The following is a 26,687-nucleotide window of genomic DNA, read 5'->3' on the forward strand; positions in this document are numbered from 1 at the left end:
AGCAGCCCAGCCAGGTGGATGCTGAAAGCCTCTCTGCTCTACAGAGGTCACAGCTAGTAACGTGGGCCAGGATTCCCACCCCGGCGGCCCGGCCCCAGCACCAGGACTCTGCGCGGTTGTCATCTGCAGAATAAACAGTGCAGGAAGCAGCCTCCCTCCAAATCTGAGGGGATGGGGTTTAAAAGCCACGTCTCTGGGTTTGGGATTCAGCTGAGGGTCAGGGTCAGGGTCTGGTCTAAGCAGGCAGACCGGAGGATGAGCAGAGCAAAGGTGGCTGGTCTTCACGAACGTCAGGGTACACCCCACCTTCCCCCCAAAAGTCCTATAGGCCTCCTTTGTCCTCTGGAAGTTGGGTAGCAACCTTCCCTCCCTTCAGCACAAAAAGCCGACCTAACAAAGTTTCCAACCAGGGAACATTTAATATTTGGGAAGTGATGCTCTTGCAAGGAGGAGCTGATGAGGCCAGTGACCCCGTCCTCACCCCCTGCATCTGAGAGGAGGCTGGGCCAGAGGCCAGTCCGCAGGAGGAAAGGCAAACAGCACCCACTGGGCTTCCTGCTGCCCACTCTGAAGCCAGTCTCCAGGCCACACCACCAGCACTTAGCCAGCAGGGCCCTCAGGGCAACAGCCCTGCTCGCATCTGGAAAGCCAGGCCATCCCCGCGGGTAGCTTGCTGGAGAAGAAAGCGCATGGGAGGAGACCCGTCAGAAACAGAGCTGGGCGTGGACCCCGGGCAAAGGGGTGACACAAACCTTGTTGATCTCTCGGTGTCGTTCCTTAGTTACGATTTCCTCTAAGACCTCGCCATCTCCCTTAATGAGCCTGGGGGAGGAGGGGAGAGGAGGTTGAGCCTCTTATGCCAGAGCAACAGAACCAGACCCACCTGGCAAAGAGATGCCAGGGCGCACGCCCCTGCTACCCTGAGCGGGTGGAACATAAGATGCTTCCACCTCTCCCTCTCTCCCACCCTTGGGATAGTGATAAAGGCAGCTGGGTAGGGTCTGCCACCAGACCGGCCAACTGGCTCTTTGAAGACATTCCTCAAGGCCCTTCCAGCCCCTGTAAGTGCTTGCTCTGGGCAACAGGGAGGAACAGCCTAAAAACTCCCAGAAATGAGTTAACTGCCCTTCTCCTGTCTTTGGCTTTTTAGCGCAGCAGCCGTCGCTGCTCCTCCTGAGAGTGCAGAGCGTGTGGGGCTGAGCTTTGCCAAGCGCTCCCACCTGGTGCGTCCTGTCTCCGGGTCCACCACCTTGCGGATGACACTCTGCCGAGCATCCCACTCCTCCTTGGTCATGGGCTTCATGGCCTGGATGCGGGACTTCTGTTCATCCGTCAGGACTGCAAGGGGAGTTGGCAGGGAGTCGGCAGCTGGGTCTCAGGGAGGGGGCCCTTCCCCTCCTGCACACTGGGAGGCACCATACCTGGGCCGTCCTCTTCCTCCTCGGCTGATCGGTGCCACTGGTCCAGCGAGGGTCCCGGCAGAGCCTCCCCCTGCTGTACCTTTGTCTTCTCCTTGCCTTTCTTCTTCAGCTTCTTCTTCCTTTTCTTCTTCTTCTTCTTCTTCCTCCTCTTCTTGTCCTTGTGCTTCCCCCGCTTCTTCCGGCCACCACTGGAGGAAGAGGAGGAGGACGAAGAGGAAGAAGAGCTAGAAGAACTGGAAGAAGAGGAGGAGGAGCTGGACCGTGGTCTCCTCCGGGCCTTGTGCTTGCTTCTCTCTGTGATGCAGGGAGAAGGTGAGGCTGGAAGGCCAGGAGGGGAAGAGGTAAACCTTTATCCCCTGGCTCTGGCCTGTGGCAGGCTTAGGGGGACTACTGAGGGGTGAGACCCTCCAGGCCGGGCTTTCCAGCCAGAGCAGGGATCAGCACTCCCTGGAGAGGCACTTTCTGGGCTTCACCCTGTCACTGTTTGACCAGGAGCAGGGCAGCCAGGCCCCTATCTCAAATCCTGCTGCTCAAAAAGCACCATTACGTGCTCCCTTCAATCCTTACACGACGGGCTGGCCCAGCCCCTAGAATCTGAAGGTCTTTCGATCTGGATACGGAGGTCCTACATTCTGCACTCCTCTGACCACTGCTCACAGCCATGCAGGGACGCCTGCCCGGGGCCTGCCCGCAGCTTCCTCCCTGAAGTTCCCACACCCCTTTCCCATTCCCTCCGGTCCTCACCCTCCGCCCCAGAGGAGATGGTGCTGGCCTTGTGGTCTTGGGATCTAGAAGCCGAGCAGCTCTTCGGGACATCCTTACTGCTCTTCTTCCTTCTCTTTTCGGACCCTCGCCCCCGGGACCGGCTTCGACTCCTCGAGCGCTTGCGAGAGCTGACGTGAGCCATAGCGCCGCGGGCTGGAGACGGGGAGACACGCTCAAACTGAGGCTCACAGAGCCGATCCCCAGACTGGGCTACACGGGCGACTCTTCTCGGGGCCTGGCTCTCGAGGGCCCACTACCCATCACCACCCGGGGCAGGGACTTGAGGGGGTCCGCGGCCACCGCACGATCCTCACCCACCCCGACCCCCGGGGACCTCAGGTCCTGCGCCGACTCCCGGATCCTCTACCCCTTTAAGGGCTCGCCCCCGCCCGGCCGCTCCACGCCTGCGCACCGGCGCTCTGGCGCCCCTAGGAGTGGCCGCGGTCCCCGGCTGCCAGGTGCGTCCCGAATCCCTCCCCGCGCTCCCCCGTCCTCCACCCGCGCGGCCTCCGCCGCCTCGCAGCTTTGGGGAAGGTCCCCGCAGCTGCTCTGTTCCTTCCTCAACCGCCCATCGGGCGGGACCACCCGACCCGCGCCACGCCTTCGCGTGAGGAAGCGGCGGCGAGGCGACTTCCGGCCTGGGCAGTGCTCCCAGAGGCCGTCCGGCTGGGAAGCGAGGCGCTGCCTCCTTTAGTCCCGAAGCCCCAGGTTCCGCTTCCAGGGCTGCGGGAGAAACGGTGTGGCTCGCCCCCCTCCGGAAGAGGGAAGCAGGGGATCCAGGCTTCGGCCGTGCTCCCCGCTCTTCTCAGACCGCCCTTCTCCAGCCTCCCTGAAGACCCAGGGAAGGAGGCGACCCGACCGTGCGCCTCTTTCCTCCTTGAGATGCCTGCCGTCCTGTCCACCCTGGCAGGCCGGGGGACACCTTAGTCATTCCAGCGTCCCCACCTGGTAATAGAGGTCGCGAACAAATAGCCATAGGGGCCGGAGAGATCATGACAGTGAGCCAGGAAGGGACCCCTGTGAGGGAATGCGCCACAAGCCTGTCCAGCGTGAGCAGCAGCGGAGGCTCTGCTCCAGCTGATTTCTCCAGCGTGGGCTGGGGCCTGGTGTTCCAGACCTTCCCACCTTCCCCGCGAGGCCGGAACTCAAGATTTCGATATGGGAACCCCTGGGTTTTCAGGTGTACAGCCCAAACCCATCACAGCTGCACTCTTCATCCAACTTGGGGGCGGCCAAGTTGCAAGTTTTTCAAGAACAACAGCAAACATAGAGGGCTGTTATAAAGCACTTTATATACATTAAATCGTTTCACTCTCACAACAGCTTTCGGAGATAGGTACTTCCCAGATAAGGAAAACTAAAGCACAAAGAGGTCAAGGGGCTTACTTGCAGCCACACAGCTGGAAGCAGCAGGATCAGAATTTGAACCCCGGCAGTCTGGCTCCAGAGCCCCTGCTCTTAACCCCTCTGTGGAAAGCACCCGACACCAACTAGAAGTTGCTATCGATGGCTCACCCAGATCCCCTTCATAGACAGATGCACTCACCCAGGCTGTGGTGTCTCCTAACTCATACCTGTACTCTTCTCTGGAAGGTTCCCTGGGCCACTGGGAACCACCACCTCCCCAACCACCCCGCCAGCCCGGCCTTGACACACCTGTGAGCCAATAACCGATGCAGGGGGCAAACTGCTACATTCATGCTCTAGAGCACTTGGAGGGATTGGGCTGAAGCTAGGTGCTCTCTGAAACCACATCTTGGCCCAGCTCCTTCCTGTCCTGTCCTTCCCTCACGCCCTTCTCCAGAAGGTATTCCCTCAACAAACCACCTGCACAGGAATCCTCATCTCAGGCTCTGGTTCTAACACACCTGACCTAAACCAACCTGTCTGCTGAAAGAATGACTCCGAGGCTTGTGTGTCCTTTTGAACCAAGAAGTGCCTGAGGGCTGCAGGGAGTTTATTCTTGCCCTGCCCAACCCAAGGTGGCAGAGCCCTGCCATGCCACCCCGACACTGGCCCCACCCAGACTCAGGTCAGTGCGCACACATCCACCATGGTGGGCTCCTCGCGAGTGAAGCCATCGCCGAAGCCATCGTCGTCCACCAGCTCAGGTTTCCGGCAGCACATGGGGCACAGGCGGTTGCGCACAGCAGAGGCCCGGAGCCAGACGACAAGGTTCCAGCGCTCGCCAGTGCCTAGGGGCCGGGCCCCGTGCAGCTGGCCACCCCGGTGCAGGATGCCCTGGCCCACCACGTGTTCCACCTCCAGGGGCCTGGCCAGGGCTGAAGGTGCCTGCAGACAGCGGAGCTCAGGCCTGGGCACTCCTGGCTGCCCCAGGCCCTGCCCCCCGGGTCACACACACTAACCTGGAAGAGGTCCCCGAAGTACAGGGCGCCCCCCGTGAAGGCCTTGCCAAGGGCCACGTTGAGGGTGAGTTCGGCATTATCATAGTGGCAGCCTAGTTCACGGTCCTGGCCCGGTGCATATTTGACCACAAAGGCACGGTGGCTGTCGAGCCAGCCCCCACCGCAGTCTGGGTACAGCAGGGCCATCAGTGGCTGCAGGAAGCGTTCCCGCAGCGGAGTCACCAGCGGCTCATCCAGGCCTAGCTCGTGCAGCAACACCTGGGAGGGGGATCCTGGGAGTCAGCAGGGAAACTGGTGGGGGCCTCACCCTGGGTCCCTGCGGGGAGTCTCTTCCTAAGGACAGCAGCGCTTTGCAGATATCAATGGGCTTAACTTCAAAATAACCCGACCATGACCTCATCTTACAGACTGGGAGACCAAGACCAATGGGACCCAACAGCTCTTCTCTCGCACTGCAGCTACGGCTCCCCAGCCCCGGCTCCCTGCTGCCTCAGGCCCCCCGGAGGGAGCCTCACCTACCCCATAGTTGTTCATGGTGTTGGGTCTTCCCTTGGGCATGTCCGAGTGCTCGAAGTGCTCCAGCTCCTCCAGCAGGGCCTGGCAGAATGGCGCTGTAAAGACCGGCAGCCGGTAGATACGCTTCTCCCCTGCGGAAGGAGGGACAGTCTGTTGGCTGGGAGCTTCCGTGTGGGTTTCAGTCTCCTTGCGAGCTGTGAGCCTGGGCACGTCTTTTCACTTCCCTCAGCCTCAGTTTCCTCATCTGTACAATGGGGATAACACAGGTACTCACTTCTCAGGGCTGTTGTGACCATTAATGACATAATGTGTGGGCAGCAGAGGGGCCTATTCTCGGGTCCCCTTATTTGTCCCTGGAGCCTCTCCTCCTGCTGCCGCAGGTGTCCACAGCCTAGCCACCAGACTCAGATGTGGGTTCTGCTGAGACCCAGAGGTGGGAAGGGATTAGCCCAATGACCCCCAGCAGGCCAGTGATGGAGCCCAGCAGGGATCACAGGGCCAGCGCCAAGCTTTCTCTGCACCCCACCCCATGAGCCACCAACACTTGAACCCCAACTGAAGTGCCTCCTGGAGCCTCTGTTCCCCACACAGGAAGGCTGAGGGGGGCTGCTCTCTCTTGCCGGGTCCTGGTAGGGAGAGGCCAGGCTGCGAGCGGAAATGCAAACATTTCTTGGCAGATGCACCAACACCCTGGGGTGCACGGCTGGTGTGCCCCCACACTTTTGGCCAACTCACAGCCGACAGCCTTCACCCAGACAACCGTTACACGATCTCCGCTGTTGGGGAGTGGATGGGAATGAGGAGGGATGCCCCTGGGCTGGGAGGGCATGTTTCATTCACACTCCACCCTGTGCCTCACAACAGAGCACGGGCTTGTTAAGGGGAGCAACACCTTGCACCTATCCCCCCAAAGTATCCCCTAGGCCTAGGAATAACCGTAACCATAAGACTGAGGAAACCTCTAGATGCTATGCACCCAGCCCTTTAGGCATGTCACCTCACTTAATCACACTTTAGCAGATGGGTATTACCATTGCTCCCGTTTCACAGATGATGAAACTGAGGCAGAGGACTTAAGGAACTCGGAAGGGCCAGACTCCCTGCTAGGGTTAGCCCATGGGAGATCCCAGCAGGAGACTCAAAGGCCGGAGAGATGCGGCATTTCTGAGTTTGGCATGGCTTTGTGCTTCTGCTCGAGGCCACAGCTGCTTCCTGGCAGCTGCTTCCCGCCCCTCTCCCACAGCTCCAGGTCGTGGCGGGCTCAAGACGCTCACTCTTGCCCACTTGTCCAGGTCTAGGGATAAGGAACTGTCTGCTCCCCACCCCCCTCACCCCCAGGGAGAGGGGGGAGGGGGGTGGTCCTGTGTCAGCTGTCCCTTCGTTAAGTTCTTCAGTCACCCCCATTCGAGTGTGCCAGCTGGCTCATACGTGACACAGGCAGGTGGGCAAGTGAGTAAGTGAATACAGATGCCCTGCTCCCAGCGGGTCCCACCAGCCCTTCTAGCTCCTGCTGGCTTAGATTCTGGAGGCAGACATGGTAGGTGGAGGGACCCCACCCCTTAGTCCTAGTCCTACTGGGTGATGGGGCCAAGGTCTCACCAGACACTGTCTCCAGCCGCTGGAGAAGGCCTTCAAGGTCTGCACCCGGCGATGTGCTGTATTCAGCTGCGGCCAAAAACTCAGGGGCCAGGGCCTCATCCTGGGGGCAAAACACACCGGCTGTGGGGCAGACAGCTTCCGGTGCCGGCTGCCTCCACCTCCTTCCAGTAACCTGCCCCGACCAGGTACCTGCAGCGTGTTGTAGATGTGAGGCCGCACCGGGTGGTAGGAGCTTGCGATGAGGGCTTTCCTGGCAGCCGCCTCCTGCCCCAGCCGCTGCCGCCGTTCCACCTCCTTCTCGAGCTGGGGATGGCACAGGGCCTGGTCATCCAGATGGGGCCGCCCATCACCCCCCAAGGTCATTGTACAGATGAGGAAACTGAGGCTCAGGAAGGCCAGAGCAGGACCTGGGCTGACAGCCCAGTCTCCCTACACGCCTGACTCGATCAGGGTAAACTGCAGGTGCCAAGCTGCTGGCTGAACGCAACTCCTTCTAGTAGGGGCCCATGCCGCTCGGGGTTGCACCACTCAGGGCCTGGCAAGGATGAGAGCCCCTCCCCATACCTCAGCCAGCTGGGCCCCCGAGGGAGGGGAATGGAATCCCAGCCAGTACTGTGTTCCAGAGGCTGCGGAGGGCTCGCCTAGGAAGTTTCCCATTACTAACCCTCAGATGGAGGAAGAGGTGGAAGATGGAGCAGCCCTGGCACCAGCCAAAGGGGGTGGGTGGACAGACGAAGAGCTGGGAGCCAGAGCCGGGCGGTCCCGGGTGGGATCTCAACTCCACCTGCTGTGACACTTCGGGCCAGTAATTCCCTCTTTAAGCAAAAGTGTCTCGTCTGGGGAGGGCGTGGGGTAGACGACCTGGCATTTGCCACTTTCTCTTTTTCTGGTGTCAGGACACAGATACTGCGGCGAGTGGACACGGGAAGGACACCCCCCCCCCCAAACTGCTGACACAACCTAAAGAGGAAGGGCTAGGCTGGGTGTGGAGGGGGTCCGCGAGGGTGGGGAGCGTTACCTCTGCTAATAGCTGCTGGAAGTCTTGGGGGCTGACACATCCTCGGCTGCGCAGGATCTGAGAGCAGAAAGTCCAGGGAGCTCAACTGTGTGACCTTGTGAGTAAGTCACTTAACGCCTCTGAGCCTCAGTTTCCCCAGGTTAAGATGCATACGAGAGCCTGGACCTCACAGGATCATTGTGAGGATGAAATTCGATAAGCACGCAAAACAGACAACACCGAGAGCGCGCCGAGCCTGGCCCTGCCCTCAGCACTTTACCTGTATGTTCCATTCATTCATTCATTCATTCATTCATTCCTTACGACAACCTCACTAAAGAGACATTATTATCCCCCTTTAAGGTGAAGAAAGCGAGGCACCCAGAGATTAAGTCATTCTTGTTGTCACATCTGAACACCCGGGCAAAGCACAAGACCTGGGGGACAGAGGTCCCTCCTCCGCCACCCCTCCCCCATCACCCCGCCCCGCCCATTTCTCCGCAGAGCCACTGGGGGCCACTCACCGGGCCGTAGTCCCGGCGAAGCTGCTCCTCGCCCCGGAAGCGCACGTGGAGCCGGTAGCGCGCCACGTACAAGTTCTCCGAGCAGAAGCAGGCGCAGCGGCAGAAGCGCCTCGGGACCCCAGCCGTCGCCATGGTGAAGAGGCGAGCGTCGCCCCGCAGGGTTCCGTAGGGGCACTTCCGGCACGCCCCCGACGGGGGTGGGGACGCGGCGGTGGAACGGGAGGCAAGGGTCCGTTCTGAGTTCGCAAGTGCAGAAGAGGACGAAGACTCCGCCCCAGAAAACGGGTCTGCAATGGGGAAAGACGCTCCGGGGCCGGACTGGGGCGAGCAGCCTCGGCGGACAGAGCGTGTGGTCTTCTCGTTCCGCCTCACAGTTCCCCCATCCACGACGTGGGGATTAATCACCCCACTTTACAGATAGGCAAACTGAGCCGCACCTTCACAGGCCGGGGACAAGTCGGGACTTGGAACCGCAAGACGTTTTGCTTCAACGCTGCCTTCCTTTTCTGCTCGGAGCTTTTGAAGAGGCGGCCAACGCCAGGAGGACAGGAGTTCTGGGGTACGGTCTCGTTCTCTCCCAACTATCCAGTTCTGTGCGTCTGAACTCGGGTTTAGCATTCTGCCCGGGTCCCTACCCGGCACTCCTCGAGCCTCCGCCACGGTCTCCAGATTCGCTGCTGACGGCCCCGGGATGTGTTTTCTCGAAAGCGCTCCGTCCGGCGTGACTTCCGGTGGCTCCTCCTAGGGATACAGGTGTGGGCGGGGAACGGGGTGTGGTCTGCTGGCGGCCACACCCCGCACGACCGGCTCCCAGTTGTGCTGTGCACTGCTGCTGTGTGAGAGGAGTGTGTTTTTCTTTTAGAGTGTGCGCCCCTACCTCGGGGACACCCATCGTAGCTCCTACGTACTTGTCTGGGGGACCCCCATCTTGGTCCTCGGTTCACCCCCCAAGTCCAGAGCCGCAAAGCCCCGGGAAGAAGCTTGGATGGCAACCCTGTGACTGGGGGAGGAAGTCGTGTCCCCTGCAACAGATCTCGTCCCCTGTCCTAGAGTTCCCTCCCTGGCTCAGCGTGGTGTGGGGAGGCCTGGGTCTCAAGACTCCAGCCCTTACCCCAGATACGCAGATGACCACAAACGATAACTCCTGTTGGCCGAGCCTCCACCTTACCTGCTTCCATCCCTACGGCAAACCTTTAAGCGAGGTACTGTCATACCATTGTTACAGATGGGGAAACTGAGGCTCAGAGAGGGGCGGTGACCTGCCCCAGGGTTCACAATGGGAGTCCTCCGAGTGGTTGGTTTCTGAAGGATTTCCGATTTTCTCTTTGTGCTTGTTGGCATTTCTTTTCTTTTCTTTCTTTTCTCTTTTCTTTTCTCTTAAATGTTTATTTGTGAGAGAGAGTGCACGCACAAGCTGGGAAGGAACAGAGAGAGAAAAGGACAGAGGATCTGAAGCAGGCTCCAGCTCACAACTCGGGAGATCGTGACCTGAGCCGCCCAGGTGCCCCATCATTTATTTTCTTGATGCTTTCCTTTCCTTCAGATGTATAGTCGGGTTTACACCCACGCACTCACACTGGCAGTGACACACGTACACACTCAGGCACACCCTTACATGCTCACATATGCCAACACACATTCACACACCGTCACAAATACGCTTGTACCAGTGACACGCTCACACATCCACTCACCCTCACTCACACACACAAAACACCTCACAGACGGTCACAGCCGCACACTCACACATCCGGCACGCTCACTCACACTCACAGACAGCACAGTCCCTGGTTCCTCTCAGCTCTGTGGCAAATCGACCCCCGATGCCTGCCAGTGGCTCCTACCGAAGCTCCTACCAAGGGAGACGGGAGAACTTCACGTCCTGTGGTATGGTGCCAGGCTGCCTTCCCTGGCCGTCTCCAGCAGCATGTTCGGGGGTCTAGGGCTCCAGCCAGCACCTTGGGGGGCTGGGAGAAGGCTTCTGCTCTCAGGGCAACAGCCTGATTGGTTTTCACACTGGCTGGCCAGGGCCTGGGGGGGGGGGGGGGCGGGCAGGACCACCCCAAGTGTGGGAGGTTGGCCTGTGTCAGGAAGTGTGTTTTGACTGACAGATAAGGTCCCTGCCCTTCTGAAACTCAGTCAAGGTAGGGCGGGGGGGGGGGGGGGAACAGGAGCAAGCAAAGAAACAAATACATGGTCAAGGTATTTTCATTCAGCCGTAAGTGCAAGGAAGACAAGCTAGGTGATGGGATGGAGAGTGCCTGGAGGTGACCGCTTTACACAGGGAGGCCGGAGAACACCTCCCTAAGAGTGACATTTTAGCCGAGCCCCAACTGCTGCAGCGAGATCTGGCAGGAAAGGGTTCTAGGCAGGGGGACTAAAAATGTAAATCCCCTCCCGTGGGATGAACTTGCCATGTTGGGAGAACAGCAAGGCATAGAAGAGGGCAAGTCATACGGAATGAGGCCAGGGTGGCATTCGGGCCAAATTACTGGGCGTAAGATACCACTGTTAACACTTTGGATTTTACTCTACACGCAAAGGGAAGCTGCTTAATCCTTGCAACCAACCTTATGAGGCAGAAATTATCCGCATTGTACAGAAGTGGAAAACGAAGGTCAGAGAGGTTAAATGACCCAAGGTCATTCAAGGTGACACAGTTCATAAGTTGTAGGGTCTGGAATGGAACAGGAGTCTGATCCTGCCAGATTGTTCCTAAACGTATGGCCAGGTCTGCCTTTCCCCTCCTCGGGCATGAAATCTAGGTCACTGGGCCTCGAGGATCCGAGGACCCAGCCCAAGCCTCCTGAAGGTACTAGGCTTCCCCAAGAGGGAAATCCCCCTGGGGGTCTGCTTCCCCCTCAAGGATGAAGCTCCCCAGGCCAGAGCTGGGGAGGTATTTAAACTTTCATGGGTGTCTTGATTGCCCAGCAATAGTGGAAGGCCCTGCTCTCCAGGAAAGGATCTATTTCCCCAGCTCTGCATTCATTACCCCCCTAACTGCCTTCCTCTCCCAGAGGCCCAGGGCAGGCCCTGCACAGGCATCTTCCCACCAGTGCACCTGCTCAGATTCCTCCCTTTGCAACATTTTGCAAGATGAGCATCTTTTGCTTATCGGTTTAGACTGGCCCTCCCAGTGGCCCCCCTCCTCCTCGGAAGCAGTGTCCCTGCCCCCACACTGCCCCAGTCCGGGCTCAGTCACCAAAGGGAACAGCAAGAATATTAATAGCAAATACTGGATCAATGTGCTTTCAACCAGCACTGATGTCTGTGTGAGGTATTGGGACAGGTATCGTACCGATGAGGCTCAGTGAAGTCCAGGGGCCTGTCTAGGATCATAAGCCTAGTAAGCGGCAGAACCAGAATTTCAGCACCCATCCTTCCCTCTGATTCCAGAGTGTGTTTGTGTGTGGGGTTGTGTACATATGTATATGCACATGTATATATGCATGTTGCACATATGTATATATGTATGTGTCTGTGCACGTTCTTTTGAATTCATAGAGAGCATACTATAAAAAAAAAAAGGCACATCTTAAGTGTACCATTTGGTAAATTTTTACAAACTAGACACACACAGGTAACCAGCATCCAGACCCAACGACAGAACATTCCAGCCTGCAGAAGCTCCCACCATATCCCTGCTCAGTCCGGACTAATCATCACCCTGACTCCTAAGAACAAAGATTAGTCTTGCCTGTTGCTGAATTTGATACAAATAAAATCATGTAGTATGTATTATTTTGTATAGTGCTTCTCTCACTTGGCATTCTTATTTTTTTTTAATTTTTAAAAGTTTGTTTATTTTGAGACAGAGAGTACGGGCACAAGCACAGGGGAAGGAAAGAGAGAGAGAGAGAGAGAGAGAGAGAGAGAGAGAGAGAGAGAGAATCCCAAGCAGGCTCTGTGCTATTAGTGCCGACCCCAATGCGGGGTTCAATCCCACAAACCATGAGATCATGACCTGAGCTGAAATCGAGAGTGAGATGCTTAACTGACTGAACCCCCCAGGTGCCCCTCTCACTCAGCATTCTGTTCTTGAGATTCATGGGTGTTGTGTGTAGCCGGAGACAGTTTATGCTTTTTTGTGGCTCCTTAATATTCCACAGGGTGACCCCTCCATCCATTGAGCCATTCTGCAGTCGAGGGACATTTGTATTGTTTCCAGTTTGGAGATGTCATGAATAAAGGCGCTACGAACACTGTAAATTTTTTCATTGCAGTAAAATATACATGACATAAAATTTACCATGTTAACCATCTTTTAGTAGACCTTAGTTTTTAGAGCACTTTTAGGATCACAGCAAAATTGAGTGGAAAGTACAGAGATTTGCCATGTGCCCCATGTCCCCCCAGCCTATCCCCCAGTGTCAGCACCCCTCACCAGAGTGGTACATTTGTTACAATAGACTAAGTCACACTGACACGGTATTGTTACCCAAAGCCCATAGTTTATGTTAGGGTTCACTCTTGAAATTGTACATCTATGGCTATTGACAATGTATAACAACACGTATCTACCATCATGGTATCATACAGAATAGTTTCACCACCCTCAGAATCCTCTGTGCTCTGCTGTTCAGCCCTCCCCACTCCCTAACCCCTGGCAACCACTGATCCTTTTCCTGTCTCCATCGTTTTGTCTTTTCCGGAACGTTATGCCTTTTCAGATTGGCTTCTTTCACTTAGTAATAGGCGTTTATGTTCCCTCCATGTCTTTCCATAGCTTGAGAACGGAACGATACTGTATTATCTGGATGTACCACGGTCATCCATCCACCTACTGAAGGACATTTTGCTTGCTTCCAAGCTTTGGCAATTACGAATAAAGCTGCTATAAACATCCATTTGCGGGCTTTTATGTGGACATGGGTTTTCAATTCATTTGGGTAAATACCTAGGGGCACGTTTGCTGAATCATACAGTAAGCGTATGTTTAGTCTTATAAGAAACCACCAGGGGCGCCTGGGTGGCACAGTCGGTTAAGCGTCCGACTTCAGCCAGGTCACGATCTCGCCGTCCGTGAGTTCGAGCCCCGCGTCAGGCTCTGGGCTGATGGTTCGAGCCCCGCGTCAGGCTCTGGGCTGATGGCTCAGAGCCTGGAGCCTGTTTCCGATTCTGTGTCTCCCTCTCTCTCTGCCCCTCCCCCGTTCATGCTCTGTCTCTCTCTATCCCAAAGGTGAATAAACGTTGAAAAAAAAAATTAAAAAAAATTAAAAAAAAAAAAAAGAAAAAGAAAAAAAGAAACCACCAAACTCTTCAAAAGTAACTACTGTTTTGCATTCCCACCAGCAATGAATGAAAGTTCCTGTGGCTCCACATCTTCACCAGCATTTGGTGTTGTCAGTGTTTTGGAGTTTAGCAATTCTGTTAGGTAGGTAATGGTATCGCATTGTTGTTTTAATTTGCAATTTCCTAATGACATGATTTGGAGCGTCATTTCATATGTTTATTTGCCATCTGTATATCTTCTTTGGTGAGGTGTCTGTTCAAGTCTTTTGCCTCTATTTTTTGTTGTTGTTTTAAGTTTATATATTTATTTATTTGGGGGGGGGGGAGAGAGAGAGAGACAGAGAGCGCGCAAGCACAAGCGGGGGAGAGGCAGAGAGAAGGAGAGACAGAACCCCAAGCAGCCTTCACGCCATCAACGCAGAGCCCTTGCGGGGCTTGAGCTCACAAACTGTGAGATCATGAGCTGAGCCGTGATCAAGAGTTGGCCGCTTCACCGACTCTGCCACCCAGATGCCCCTTTTGCCTCTTTTTAAAATTGGGAGGGGCGCCTGGGTGGCGCAGTCGGTTAAGCGTCCGACTTCAGCCAGGTCACGATCTCGCGGTCCGTGAGTTCGAGCCCCGCGTCAGACTCTGGGCTGATGGCTCAGAGCCTGGAGCCTGTTTCCGATTCTGTGTCTCCCTCTCTCTCTGCCCCTCCCCCGTTCATGCTCTGTCTCTCTCTGTCCCAAAAATAAATAAACGTTGAAAAAAAAATTTTTTTAAATTGGGCTATTTATGGTTGTTTTGTTGTTGTTGTTGTTGTTGAGATTTATGTATCGTTTTGGATAAGAAGACATTTGGCTTTATCAGATATATTTTTTGCAAGTATTTCCTCCCAGTCTGTGCCTTGTCTTCTCACTCTCTTGACAGTATCTTTTGCAGAGTAGAAGTTTTTAACTGTAATGAAGTTCCGCTTATCAATTCTTTCATGAATCATGCCTTTGATGGTGCATCCAAAAAGCATCTTCATACCCAAGAGAACCTAGATATTGTCCTATGTTATCTTCTAAGACTTGTATAGTTTTGCACTTTACATTTAGGTCTGTGGTCCATTTTGAGTTAATTTTCGTGAAGAGTGTAAGGTCTGAGTCTAGATTTTTTTTTTTTTTTTTTTTTTTTTTTGGCATGTGGGTGCCCAGTCGTCCCCATACCATTTGTTGAAAAGACAATGTTTGCTGCATTATCCACCTTTGCTCCTTCGTTACAGATCAGTTGACTATATTTATACGGGTCTATTTCTGGACTCTCTATACTGTTCCATTGATCTGTGTGTCTCTTCTTTCATCCAAACCACACTGTCTTATTATGGTAGCTTTATAGTAAGTCTTGAAGTCTGGTAGTGTCAGTCCTCCGACTCTGTTTTTCTCCTTCAGTACTGCGTTGGATGTTTTCACACAGCAGAAATGACAGAGCCTGGATCTCGACCCAACTCTGAGTCATTCTGACTTTTGGATAGCCCATCCAGAATGCTTTCTTCAAGTATAATCATATATTTGCTTTTGTTTTTGCACAAACATTAAGAGACTTCAACTTTATTCTGTTCCCCCCCCCTTTTTTTTTTTTGAGGTTTATTTATTATTTTGAGAAAGAGTATGTAAGCAGAGGAGGGGCAGAGAGAGAGGATCCCAAGCAGGCTCCACATTGTCAGCGAGGGACATGATGCAGGCATGAACTGTGAGATCATGACCTGAGCCAAAATCAAGAGTCAGACCGTCAGCCACCTGAGCCACCAAGGCGCCCCTATGTCCCTTGTTTTCACTCAATACATGCAGGAGGTCATTCCACACCTTTATAGAACTTTTGTATATAGATACATACATACATTATTTTTCCCCTGCCATAGTGTTCTGTGAGCCATGAGTTGACCAATTCCCTGTAGAAGGGTATTTAGGTTATTTCCAGATTTTTGGTACTACAGTTACTATCTGAAAACTGGTATCTTTGCTCCCCTCCACAAGTCTTGTCTATAGAAGAAATTCCCAGTGGGTCCCCAAAAAGTGCTTTTTACATTCTGAACTTTGCCAAATTTCCCCTTGAAGGAGGCTGTGCCTTGTAGTAGCAGAGGCTGTTTTAAATTCAGAGTCCTTTGGGGCGCCTGGGTGACTCAGTCAGTTAAGCGTCCGACTTCGGCTCAGGTCACGATCTCGAGGTTGGTGAGTTCTAGCCCCGCTTTGGGCTCTGTGCTGACAGCTCAGAGCCTGGAGTCTGCGTCGGATTCTGTGTCTCCCTCTCTCTCTGCCCCTCACCTGCGCTCACTCTCTCTCTCTCTCTCAAAAATTAAAAAAAACATTAAAAAATTTTTTTTTATAAATTCCAAGTGCTTTAAGCCTTTGACTGAAGGATGGAGAGGTGAGGGGAGATGTTGCCCCACTTGCCGATTCTCTGGACCTTGACCTACTCTCCCTGGCTCTGGGTTCAGGCCACATCCTTTGCCTGGAAGCCTACTCACCTTACACCTTTCTCTAAGAGCCTTCCCAGCTAAAGTAGGCCTGGGTCACTTTCCACCACCCCACCCAGGTTGATTCCTTTATAGCACTTACCACTAACCGAAATGATCTTATGTATTGACTTGTTGATTTCCTGTCTCCCCTACCCTGCAAAGGATGGTTGTTTTCCTTTTTTCGCACTCAGCCATATTCCTAGCACCCAGCACCTAGCAGTCACTCGGTATGTATTGCTGTTTCCCCTCTCCCAATCCCTACTACCCTGCTCTATTTTTCTCCATAAAATGTATTCCCTGCCACCAGATATACTTTACTTATTTATTATATGTATTGCCTGACTCCCTCACTAGCATGTCAGCTCCAGCAGACAAGGATCCTGTTTTCTTCACTGTTGCATCTCAAAAGCCCAGAATGGTACAAGGCACATTGTAGGTGCTGGACAAATATTTGTTGAAAGAAAGAGAGGGAGAGACAGGGAGAAAGACAAAGAGGATGGAAGGAAGGGAAGGGAGGGAGGAAGGAACTAAGGAAAAAAAGAGGATCATAACGCCCACCCTCCGGGGCTGGCAGACGGTCCCTCCAGAGGAAAAGACCCATGAAAGAGGTGGCGCCCCCACCAGGTCAAGACATCTCTGTGTGCCCACATTGGCCCTGGAGCCTCCAGGCCAGAAGTGCGGGGCTGGAGGGCCTGGCTTGGGGGGAGGGGGCGGGGCTCGTCGCAGGTGGGCGGGCGGCTAGCTCGGGCCCCGCCCCGCCGGGGAGGCCCCGCCCCACTCGTCAGCTGGCCTGGGCGCCCGCCCCGCTCTGCTCCGACCTTGCCGCGGCGCCGCCGGGGTGGGAGGCGGGGAGGATCAGCGGGAGGAGCGGAGCGAGCGCAGCGCCGGGCGCAGCCTCCAATGAGCTGCGGGACCCGCGCCCCTGGAGACCCGAGCCCTCTGCGCCCCCTCCCCACGGCTCACCTAGTGTCAGGTAAGGTAACAGGTAAGAGCGCGGCGTCCAGGACCCCCGAACAGGTCCTTCCCAGGCTGGGGTGCCAAGCTCCACACAGGCTGGGGGCGTCTGGGTCCCCTTGCCCCAGAGGTAGACATCACGGTTGAAGGTGGCAGCCTTTTGGGAGCCTTTCTGGCCCCCGCCCCTGTCCCCAGGCGCCCGCGGCCGCTGGCCCAGCCCCCCACCCCTGCGGCAGCATCCTTTCCACGCCCGCAGGGTGAATGTTGCTTTTTTTTTTTTTTAACTCCTCTGGCGCTGCTGCCTCTTGGAAAATGGTGGGGGCGCCTTCTGGGGAGAATCTTGGGATGGCTGTTCTCCCCCAAGGATCGAACTGGCGCGACTTCCCAGGGCTCCCCACGTTCTACAGCGGTGCCTGCCCACGGATCCTGAGCGCCCTGGCTGTAGCAGAAGCCTGGGAGCGGAGGGGGGGGGGGGGGGGGCGACCTGGGCCTGCTGATCTTGGCAAACCTTTTCCCTCAGTATCCCCCGCTGGCCCATGGGCTGACCTTCCAGCGCATCCACCCTGGCAGTTAGGCCTATGGGTTCCCCGGGGCTCCTCCCTTGTTTGTGGGTCTGTGGGTCTGTGTTAAAACGAGGTGCCTCCTCCCCAGACCTAATGTTGTTTAAGAGAGCCTTAAGCTGGTCTGACAGGGTTCACCATCCTCTGCCCCACCCCCTGGAGATAGACTGGCCTCCATTCCCCTGCTTCAGAGGGGCAGGTGACAGGTGACAAGAGGACAGTTGTAGGAAGGCCCACAGCAGCTCCCCAGTTTGCCTTGCCCAGGGCCAGGAGTTACCTGAAACAACTTTCCCAAGTCTCTGCGAGAGGACCAGTCCCAGCATGAGATGTGGTGGGTTCAGCAGGACTGGACTCAGGATGGAAGAAAGTGGACCTGGCCCAGTCCTGACCCTGCATCCGGAAACCCCGTGATAACACCAGCCTCCGTTAGCCAGTGTTTGCTGAGCAGTGAATGGGCCATGACAACTTTGGGGTGAAAAGTTCACCAAGTTAGGAGTGGACCGAGCTGCTTGGGCCACCCAGGTCCTTCAGGACCCTTTTGTCGTGGTCCCTGAGTCCCTGAGTAGTCTGGGCACTTGCCACCCAGAGAGGCAAGTGTTGAGTTTCAGTCCTGCCTTTGCCTGTTCTCTGCGTGCCGCTTAACTTACCCTGGCCTCCATTTCCCCGTCTGTACAGTGGGCATGATTGCATGAGGACCTCCCAGGAGAGGAGTGAGGATGAGCTGAACTGGGAGGTCATTGTCTGGCAGGTAGTGGCCCTCCACACACGGCAGCCGTTGTGATTGTAATAATTGCTTCTGATCTCCTGACTGTTGCAGACTTTCCTTTTGTGCAGCTGACGGCTGGAAATGCCCCATCCACCGTTTGGCAGGACCCCCTGTGGACGTGGGGTCACTTGCTAAGCCTGTGCCGTTCCTTGGCATTTGGGGGCAAGGCAAGTTGCCCCTGTCTTCTTGGGCCATATCACAACCTGGGCAGTGCCTGCTCTGGCCTCTGGCCACCACCTTGTCCTTGTCCCTAGGGCCACACTCGGCACCCATGTGCCCAGAGCTTGCCCTCCAGCTCCACCCGGCTGAGCTCAGCTGTATCCTCCAGATCAGGCAGCTGGAGGGCAGGGATGTGCCTCCAGGCAGCCCCACGGTCCCCCTTCTTCCCTCCTCACAGTCTTGGCTGGTGGTCTTGTCCCCTTCACCCTCCTACTCAGTAACTTTAAAAATAACAGAGTAGCCTGTCCCCACCGAGGGCTGTAACCTGACCCGAGTTGGATTCTGCTCCATCAGGGCCTGGATACAAGGACTCAGCACTTGGGAGTATGGGACCATGGTGCTATAGCTGCTCTGTCCCCAGGCCACTGGGTGACCCTAGACAGGCCTCACCCCTTATTCTCTGTGCCTCAGTTTCCTGTGCTTCACGTGCTTCACATAGTCCATGATGCTGGAGTGTGAAACTTTGCTTTTCCCGGTGCAGATGAACAGCTGGGGTCCCCGTGTGGGTGGCTGTCCAACGGGGTTGCCATAACCCCAAGCGGAGGGGTGTTGGGAAGGAACTCCCCCAAGTGACTGGGGTTGGGGGCAGGAAGAGCCGGCTACGTCCCTCGGCAGGTCTCTGGCAGATGCGCCTCCTGTCCCACTTCTGAACCCCAGCTCCTTTCCGGGGCCAAGGAACTCCTTGTGCCCACCAAGAGGTGAGCAACAGCCAAGGTGGCTGGCAGGACCTGGGTAGCCGGCGGTGGCTTGGCCAGGAGGCCTGGCGCGGCACCGGGCCAGGAGCGTCCCTCCCCGGGCTCCGACTCACGCTCGCCCACTCGCTGGCTCCCCGAGGCCTCTGCATTGCAGCAGACGAGAGCCTTTGCCGGCAGCCCAGCTGGGACTTGGGGTGGAGCAAGGGACTGGGCAGGGGGTGTCTGTCCCCACCATCCCTACCCCTGCCCCCTCCCCTGCCCCTGGTCCCATTCAGCCCTGCCTTCCTTAGGAGATACAGCTGCTGACAAGGTAGCCTTCTCTGGGACTGATCTGAGTCTAGTCAGAAGTGCCGGACTCTCCGTGGGGCCCAGGCTCAGGGACTGTCACACCCCTGGGTTCTTTCTGCATCTGAGACCCCTCCTGAGCATCATTAGGGGTCTTGCCTACCCCCTGAAGAGGCTGTTTTGGAGCATTAGGGCTTTGGAGTTGAGAGCCCAGATTTTAGAACTGGGTGGCCTGGGTTCACCTTCCAGCTCAGCCACTTACTTCCTAGCTGTGTGATCTGGGACAGCTCACTTAACCTCTCTGTGCCTCAATTTTCTTGACTATAAAATAGGGATAATAATAGAACCTACCTCACAGGATTCTTGTGAAGATTAATGCATTTAAAGAACTTAGAACAGTGTCAGACACACATTTACGTCAATCAGCATTAGCTGTCGGTACCGTTGTCACTGTTCTCATCACGGATGCCATCGGCTCTGCCTCTTGGCTGAGCCCCCTCTTGTGCAGACTCTATTTTCCTTTGACAAATACTCCCTGTTAGCACTTGTTATATTGACAAGTGTTTTAGCTTAACAGTGTAGAGCCCAGATTCTGGAGCCAGGTAGCTCTGGGTTCAAATCCCAGCTCTGCTACTCACCAGCTGTGTGATCTTGTGCAAGTTCTTAACTTCTCTGGGCCTCAATTTCTCCATCTGTTAAAAGGGGATGGTGAAAGTACAAATCTCACAAGTTGTGAGGATTAAATAAGCAAACACATATGAAGTGCATGGCCTATATAAAAGGCTGGGCCTGAGGTGCCTGGCTGGCTCAGTCAGTGGAGCGTGAGGCTCTTGATCTTGGGGTCCTGAGTTCAAGCCCCACTTTGGGCATGGATCCTACTTAAAAAGAAAAATAAAATAAAATCCTATTAAGAAATAAATATATATATATATATATATGTGTGTATATGTATATGTATATGTATATGTATATGTATATGTATATGTAATGCCAGGCCCACAGGAAGGGTTGTGTTTACATAACTGCTTGTACTTAAAAAAATGTTTTTAAGTTTATTTGAGAGCGAGAGAGTGAGCATGAGCAGGGGAAGGGCAGAGAGAGAGAGAGGGAGGGAGAGAATCCCAAGCAGGCTCTGCGCTATCAGCACAGAGCTTGACATGGGGCTCAAACTCTCAAACCGTGAGATTATGACCTGAGCTGAAACCAAGAGTCAGATGCTTCGCCGACTGAGCCCCCCCAGGCGCCCCATATTTGCTTGTACTTACTGGGCAGCTGCTGTGCACCAGGCACAAAGGTTCAGAGTTAGGTGCCGGGATCCTTCACATACTGGCTCAAGTCCTGGCTTGGCCCTTTGTTGCAGAGTGATGCGGGGCACATGCTTTGCCTCTCTGTGCCTCAGTTTCTCCAACTATATATGGGGTGTGGAAGCAGCCGCCTCATGGGGTTGTGTGGGGTTTCTAGCACTCCAGAATATGAGCCAAGAGACTTTGTGCACCAGAGCTGTTGGGGAGGAGGTCTCTTGAGGTGGCCCCCTTTCCAGTCACTGCTCACTCAGAGTGACCCCTCCCGGTGTTCCGTGCCTCTCCTTTTCACTTGGGGACTCCAGAACTTTGTCCATTTTGCAGATGGGACGATAAAGTCCCCAGGATGAAAAGGGATGGAGTCAAGTCAAGAGGCAGCACTCAGAGGCACATGCCCAGCCTAGTCCCAGTCCTGCCCTGGACAAGCCCCACTTCCAAAGTCCCCACCGGGCCCACATCCTGCAGTGTCCCTGCAGGTCCCGGGCTCTCCCAGGCACTGGCTCAGTCCCGGGGGGCCCAATATGGGGGGTGCTTTGGACAAAGCAGACATTAAGCTCCAGAAAGCCAAAAGGGCCCAAGTCAGGAAGTGAAGGGCAACCTGGGCTGGAGGAAAAGACTCTGGAAACTTCCAGGCGGATGTGAAAGTCCCTGGGTTGCTCCTAGGACCTGCGGTCACCCACTCTTGGTCTAAGAGAGTAAAGTTTTATTTGGGGAGACGAAAGGCCTGATTTGGCGAGGAGAGAACTAAGCAAACATTTATTTATTAAGCACCCACTGTATACAGTGGTAACAATCAGCAGCAATTATTACGTGCTAGGCACTGTGGCCAGAACTGGTGCTCATGCATCGAACCTCATGCTGTTTTAAAGCTGATCTCAGTTTTGTCTGCAGAGTCCTCCAGATCCCCTGCACCCTCACCCCCCAGGCCACGTGGAGTGTCCTTGCCTCCCTCAAGCACATCGGCACACTCCTACCTCGGGGCTGTGGCGCTGACTATTCCAGCAGAAAGTGCTTTTCCCCCAGATAGCCGCATGGTGGACCCCCTCACCTCTTCTCGATCTTGCTCAAGTGTTACCTTCCTAGCGAGGTCTTTCCCGGACCCCCTGCTTCAAATTGCCCTCAGGGCACGTGGGTGGCCCAGTCGGTTAAACGTCTGACTCTTGACCTCGGCTCAGGTCATGACCTCACGGGTTCGTGAGTTCAGGCCCCACGTCGGTCTCTGCTGGGGATTCTGTCTCTCCCTCTCTCTGCCCCCTCGCCACTTGCACTCTCTCTCACTCAAAATAAATAAACTTTAATAAATAAATAAGTAAACAGATAAAAAAAAATTGCCCTCACCATTTCCTGGACCCCCCTATTTAGAACTGTCCCCATTGCCCCCCATCCCCTACACCCCATTCTTTACCCCCCAGCCCTATCTCTTTTTTTTTTAAATTTTTTTTTTTTTCAACGTTTATTTATTTTTGGGACAGAGAGAGACCGAGCATGAACGGGGGAGGGGCAGAGAGAGAGGGAGACACAGAATTGGAAACAGTCTCCAGGCTCTGAGCCATCAGCCCAGAGCCCGACGCGGGGCTCGAACTCCCGGACCGCGAGATCGTGACCTGGCTGAAGTCGGACGCTTAACCGACTGCGCCACCCAGGCGCCCCCCCCAGCCCTATCTCTTAACCGTATCGTTTACTCATTGTGTTTCTCCGTCTCTGACCCGCGTGTACCATCTCCACAGAATCAGGGATCTTTGTTTTTGTTCGTCGTTAAATCCCAACACAAAGAACAGAGTCTGGCCCACTCAGTAAACCTTGGTGTTCGGTAAACATTCCTTAAATGAATGGAATCTTCACGAAACTCCTGGGAAATCAGAACGCTTGTCACTGCCATCTTGCAGATGAGGGAACCGAGGCGTAGAGATGTCAAGCGACTTGCCCAAAGTCACACAGCCAACAAGCGGCAAACCTGACCTCCTTGCCCTGTCGCCCCTACAGGTCTGGCCTCACCCCACGGACAATGGCCTTGCCCCCGTGAGCTAGAGCCTGCCCCTCGGCACCTGCCCCTCGCCAGCCAGCAGGATGCAGCTGTGGAAGGCGGTGGTGGTGACCCTGGCCTTCATGAGCATGGACGTCGGCATGACCACGGCCATCTACATCCTCAGCCACCTGGATCGCAGCCTGCTGGAGGACATCCGCCATTTCAACATCTTTGACTCGGTGCTGGACCTCTGGGCGGCCTGCCTGTACCGCAGCTGCCTGCTGCTGGGAGCCACCATTGGCGTGGCCAAGAACAGCGCCCTCGGGCCGCGGCGGCTTCGGGCCTCCTGGACGGTCATCGCCCTCGTGTGCCTCTTTGTGGGCGTTTACGCCATGGTGAAGCTGTTGCTCTTCTCCGAGGTGCGCAAGCCAGTCCGGGACCCGTGGTTCTGGGCCCTGTTCGTGTGGACTTACGTCTCGCTTGCCGCTTCCTTCCTCCTCTGGTGGCTGCTGTCCACGGTGCGGCCGGACGCCAAGGCCCTCGAGCGGGGGGCCGAAGCCGAGGCCGAGGGCTTCCCTGGGGAGGACCGGCCCCCGCGTGAGCAGGCGTCTGGGGCTACGCTACAAAAGCTGCTGTCCTACACCAAGCCTGACGTGGCCTTCCTCGTGGCGGCCTCCTTCTTCCTCATCGTGGCAGCTCTGGGTAAGTGAGGCCCCGGGGGGCCTGGCAGGCACCCGCCAAAGCACTCGAGGGGGTTACAGTTGCCTGTTCTTTCCTCTTAAACGTTTGACATTTTTCTCACGTGGTCCAAACAGCATTTTGATACGGGAAGGTGAACACGGAGAGTTTCACTCCTAATTCTGCCTGACCACCCTGATCTCCCTGCCTAGGGCTAACTCCAGCAAAATGTTCTAGAAGCTTCCAGGCGGGTGGGAAACCACTTTCTTTCGTTTCTTGTATGTTCTTGCAGTGTTTCCTTACAGAGCTACAAGCAAAAAAAAAAAAAAAAAAAACCACGGTACTCTTAACAACCTCTCACACGCTACCTTGCTATTTCATGCCTTGCTCTTCTTACTTAACGATATATTTTTGGAAATTTCCAATCAGCACCTCGTCCTTTTATTTGGCTGCATAATAGTAGTCCGCTGTGTGGCCGTAGCAGAGATTGTACAGTTGGCGTCTTGCGGTCGGACCCTCGAGTTGTTTTGAGTCTTTTCTCTTACGGTAAATACGTTTCATATAAATGGGGGTATATCTGTAGGCTACATTTCCCGGAAGTGGATCACTGGGTCAAAGCATTTTTCTGGTAACGAAGCAGAATGTACGAGAGAGCCTCAGAATATGCTGTCTGTGATAAGAATAAGTATCATTTGGGGAAACATTTATCTTAGTCACGTGTGCCTATATGTAAACGTGTTCTGGTTTGTCATGTAAAATGAATTTGTTACCGCGGTTCTGGTCCGAACAGTTTGTTTTTAAATTTTTTTTTTAAGCTTATGTATTTACTTGAGAGAAAGAGAGAGCGTGAGCTTTAGTGGGGGAGAGAGAATCCCAAGCAGACTCTGAGCTGTCAGCATGGACCCCGACAGGGGGCTCGAACTCAGGCACCGTGAGATCATGACCCGAACTGAAATAAAGAGTTAGACGCTTAACCAGCTGAGCCACCCGGGCGCCCCTGGTCCAAACAGTTTGAAAGCACTGCTCAAACAACGTGGGTAGGAAGGTGACATCTCAGGGTCAAAAGTCCGTGGGTTCCGGGGTGCGATAAGGCCTGGTCCTCGCCTGGCTGTGTGCCTGTGGGCAAGTTAGCGGACCTTTCAGAACCTCACTTCTGTGAAATGGGGATTGTTGGCATTCTCCGTGTTTCACGATGTTGTAAAGCTTGGAGAAACAGGAGAAAGACAAGTACGGAGCTTGGTACAATATGGTAAGCTCTCAGGAACGTTAGCCGTTAGGCGTTGTTACACGTTTAACACAGTGTCTGGGAGTGGGCACAAAGCCAGAGTGTTCTCAACGAGGACAGGCAAGCCCCGGAGCTGACCCCTTTCCTCTTACGGTCCACCCTCTGCCCTCTCAGTCCCAGCCCCTTGACCGCTGTGCAACTTTATGCAAGTCACTTAATGCCTCTGAGTCTCAGTCCCCTCATCTGTAAAATGGGCATAATAATAGTACCCATCGCAACAAGGGCTGAGGAGGTGCGGGACGTTAATATGAGTACGACACTGCAGACAACTCCTGCCACACAGAAGGCTGCCGAAAAATTGTAGTGGCTGTGAGTATTGGGATGACCCCTTTCCATTTAACCAGATAGTGTCTCCTGCTCATGTTTCAAGGTCCAAATGTTCCCTTATCAGAGAAGCCTCCTCGAATTCTAGTGACTTGATCTCCACCTCAGTTGTAGCTATGGTGTCATGAAAATCACACATCCACTGTCCTGCCTCCCCGACCAGGTTTTGAGCCCCTTGGGGGGGTAGGGGCCAGGTCTGCCTCACCCCGGGTCCCCCCCACCCCACCCCAAATCCTGGCACAGAAGCAGGCTCGCCGAATGAATGAACAGACGACCGACCAGCGCGCCCGTGTGGGCAGCTGTCACCCATGACCTCGTTTCCCCCTCCTGCCAGGGCCCTGTTGTCAGCTGCCTGCGCTCGGGGACTACAGATGTCCTGAAATACAGCTGAGCACATTCTGCCAGCCTGCAGGGTTGTGTCGAGGTGAAGGGCTTAGACTTGAGATCAGGCCCCCACCTGTCCTGGTAACTTGAGGCAAGGTTATTGAACTTGGCCAAGGCTGTTTCTCATCCTGAAAGTGGGGTTTCGTTGGGCTTGTGAGAATTGGGTGAGCTGGGGCACGGTGCTTGCAAAAGGAAGTACTTCGCACAGGTTAGGGACAGGGGCTACTGATAATTATTCTTGATCAACAAGCGCCCAGTAGGGGCCAGCTTTTTCTGAAACCTTATAATCTGAAAGAAAAACCGCCCATTGTGGGGAAAAACGGCGAATTTTAGGGTGGAGCATCTCCTATCCAACTGAAATTCTTTAATATGGACTTCACACCAACCCAACTAGAAAACCTTGGGCAAGTGACTTAGCCTCTCTGAACCTTGGTTTCCTCATCTGTAAAATGGGAATAATGATAATACCACACCTATGGGATTACTGGGGGGCGTTTGAGACTTGAAAGAGATGGGAGAGCAGATATCCAGTGTGACCCAGGTGGGGACAGTGAAAGAGACTGGATTCTAGAAATGTTGACTCTTTTTTTTTTTTAAATATTTATTTTTAAGAAAGAGTGAGAGAGTGTGAGCTGGGGATGGGGAGAGAGCAAGGGAGATACAGAATCCGAAGCAGGCTCCAGGCTCCGAGCTGTCAGCACAGAGCCCGACACGGGGCTCAAACCCACGAACCGCGAGTTCATGACCTGAGCTGAAATCAGTCGCTTAACCTACTGAGCCACCCAGGCGCCCCTAGAAATGTTGACTCTTGAACAACACGAGAGTTGGTTGAAACACATGCATATCTTTTGACTCCCCAAGAGCTTAACTTATGAAGAGACTCCTGTGGACCAGAAGCCTTCTTGATAATATAAACAGTTGAATAGCACATATTTTGTGTATTCAATTATTGCAACAAAGTAGTGTATTCTTATGATGAAATAAGCTACAGAAAAGACAGCCTTCTTAAGAAACCATAAGGAAAATACGTTTACGGTCTTGTACTGTTATTTATGGGAAAAATCTGCGTGTAAGTGAGCCTGAGCAGATCAGACCCGTGTTGTTCAAAGGTCACCCGTGGTTTTTTTTTAAGTTATTTATTTATTTATTTTGAGAGAGAGAGAGACAGAGAATGAATGCAAGCGGGGGAGGGGCAGAGAGAGAGGGAGAGAGAGCATCCCAAGCAGGCTCCGTGCTATCAACGCAGAGCCCGACACAGGGCTCGATCTCACAAACTGTGAGATCATGACCTGAGCCACATGATCAAGAGTCAGTCACTCAACCGACTGAGCCACCCAGGCGCCCCAAGGGTCACCTGTATTTTGAAGGTGG

At 54.5% G+C, this 26,687-nt stretch overlaps 3 protein-coding genes across 10 annotated transcripts in view; 1 reads left to right on the forward strand and 2 right to left on the reverse strand.

Moving 5' to 3' along the window:
• Nucleotides 1-399: 399 nt before the first annotated feature.
• On the reverse strand, nucleotides 400-2,832 carry ARL6IP4 (ARF like GTPase 6 interacting protein 4). Of its 5 annotated transcripts, none has more exons than XM_025933288.2 (6): nucleotides 2,599-2,832; nucleotides 2,166-2,339; nucleotides 1,422-1,739; nucleotides 1,221-1,338; nucleotides 753-822; nucleotides 400-673 (listed from the first exon to the last, which is right to left on the reverse strand). In XM_025933288.2, exons 2-6 carry the CDS (start codon nucleotides 2,326-2,328, stop codon nucleotides 617-619), a joined length of 726 nt encoding a protein of 241 aa, XP_025789073.1. In that variant the 5' UTR covers nucleotides 2,329-2,339; nucleotides 2,599-2,832; the 3' UTR covers nucleotides 400-616. The 5 variants fall into 5 exon arrangements, with proteins under 5 accessions (XP_025789073.1, XP_025789074.1, XP_025789075.1 ...); XM_025933289.2 differs by having other exon boundaries at nucleotides 2,505-2,832; XM_025933290.2 differs by having other exon boundaries at nucleotides 1,422-1,715; nucleotides 2,599-2,831.
• Nucleotides 2,833-3,453: 621 nt separating this feature from the next.
• Nucleotides 3,454-8,926, reverse strand: OGFOD2 (2-oxoglutarate and iron dependent oxygenase domain containing 2). The gene is made up of 7 exons (XM_025933508.2): nucleotides 8,189-8,926; nucleotides 7,686-7,742; nucleotides 6,857-6,970; nucleotides 6,668-6,767; nucleotides 5,072-5,199; nucleotides 4,553-4,810; nucleotides 3,454-4,478 (listed from the first exon to the last, which is right to left on the reverse strand). Exons 1-7 carry the CDS (start codon nucleotides 8,318-8,320, stop codon nucleotides 4,215-4,217), a joined length of 1,053 nt encoding a protein of 350 aa, XP_025789293.1. The 5' UTR covers nucleotides 8,321-8,926; the 3' UTR covers nucleotides 3,454-4,214.
• ABCB9 (ATP binding cassette subfamily B member 9) overlaps nucleotides 8,890-26,687 on the forward strand; it is a 46,260-nt gene continuing 28,462 nt past the window's right edge. For 2 of the 4 annotated variants that reach the window (XM_086681551.1, XM_086681548.1), the window contains exons 1-2: nucleotides 16,691-16,872; nucleotides 22,663-23,347. In XM_086681551.1, coding sequence (XP_086537677.1) covers nucleotides 22,747-23,347 — 601 coding nt within the window. In that variant the 5' untranslated portion in view covers nucleotides 16,691-16,872; nucleotides 22,663-22,746. Of the gene's footprint in view, nucleotides 9,391-16,689; nucleotides 16,885-22,662; nucleotides 23,348-26,687 lie in introns of those variants that run through there. The other 2 variants (XM_086681549.1, XM_086681550.1) reach the window with 2 other exon arrangements.

The sequence above is a fragment of the Puma concolor genome, chromosome D3 (assembly GCF_028749965.1).
Source record: "Puma concolor isolate L17-30 chromosome D3, mPumCon1.1.hap2, whole genome shotgun sequence".
NCBI classification, from domain to species: domain Eukaryota; kingdom Metazoa; phylum Chordata; class Mammalia; order Carnivora; family Felidae; genus Puma; species Puma concolor.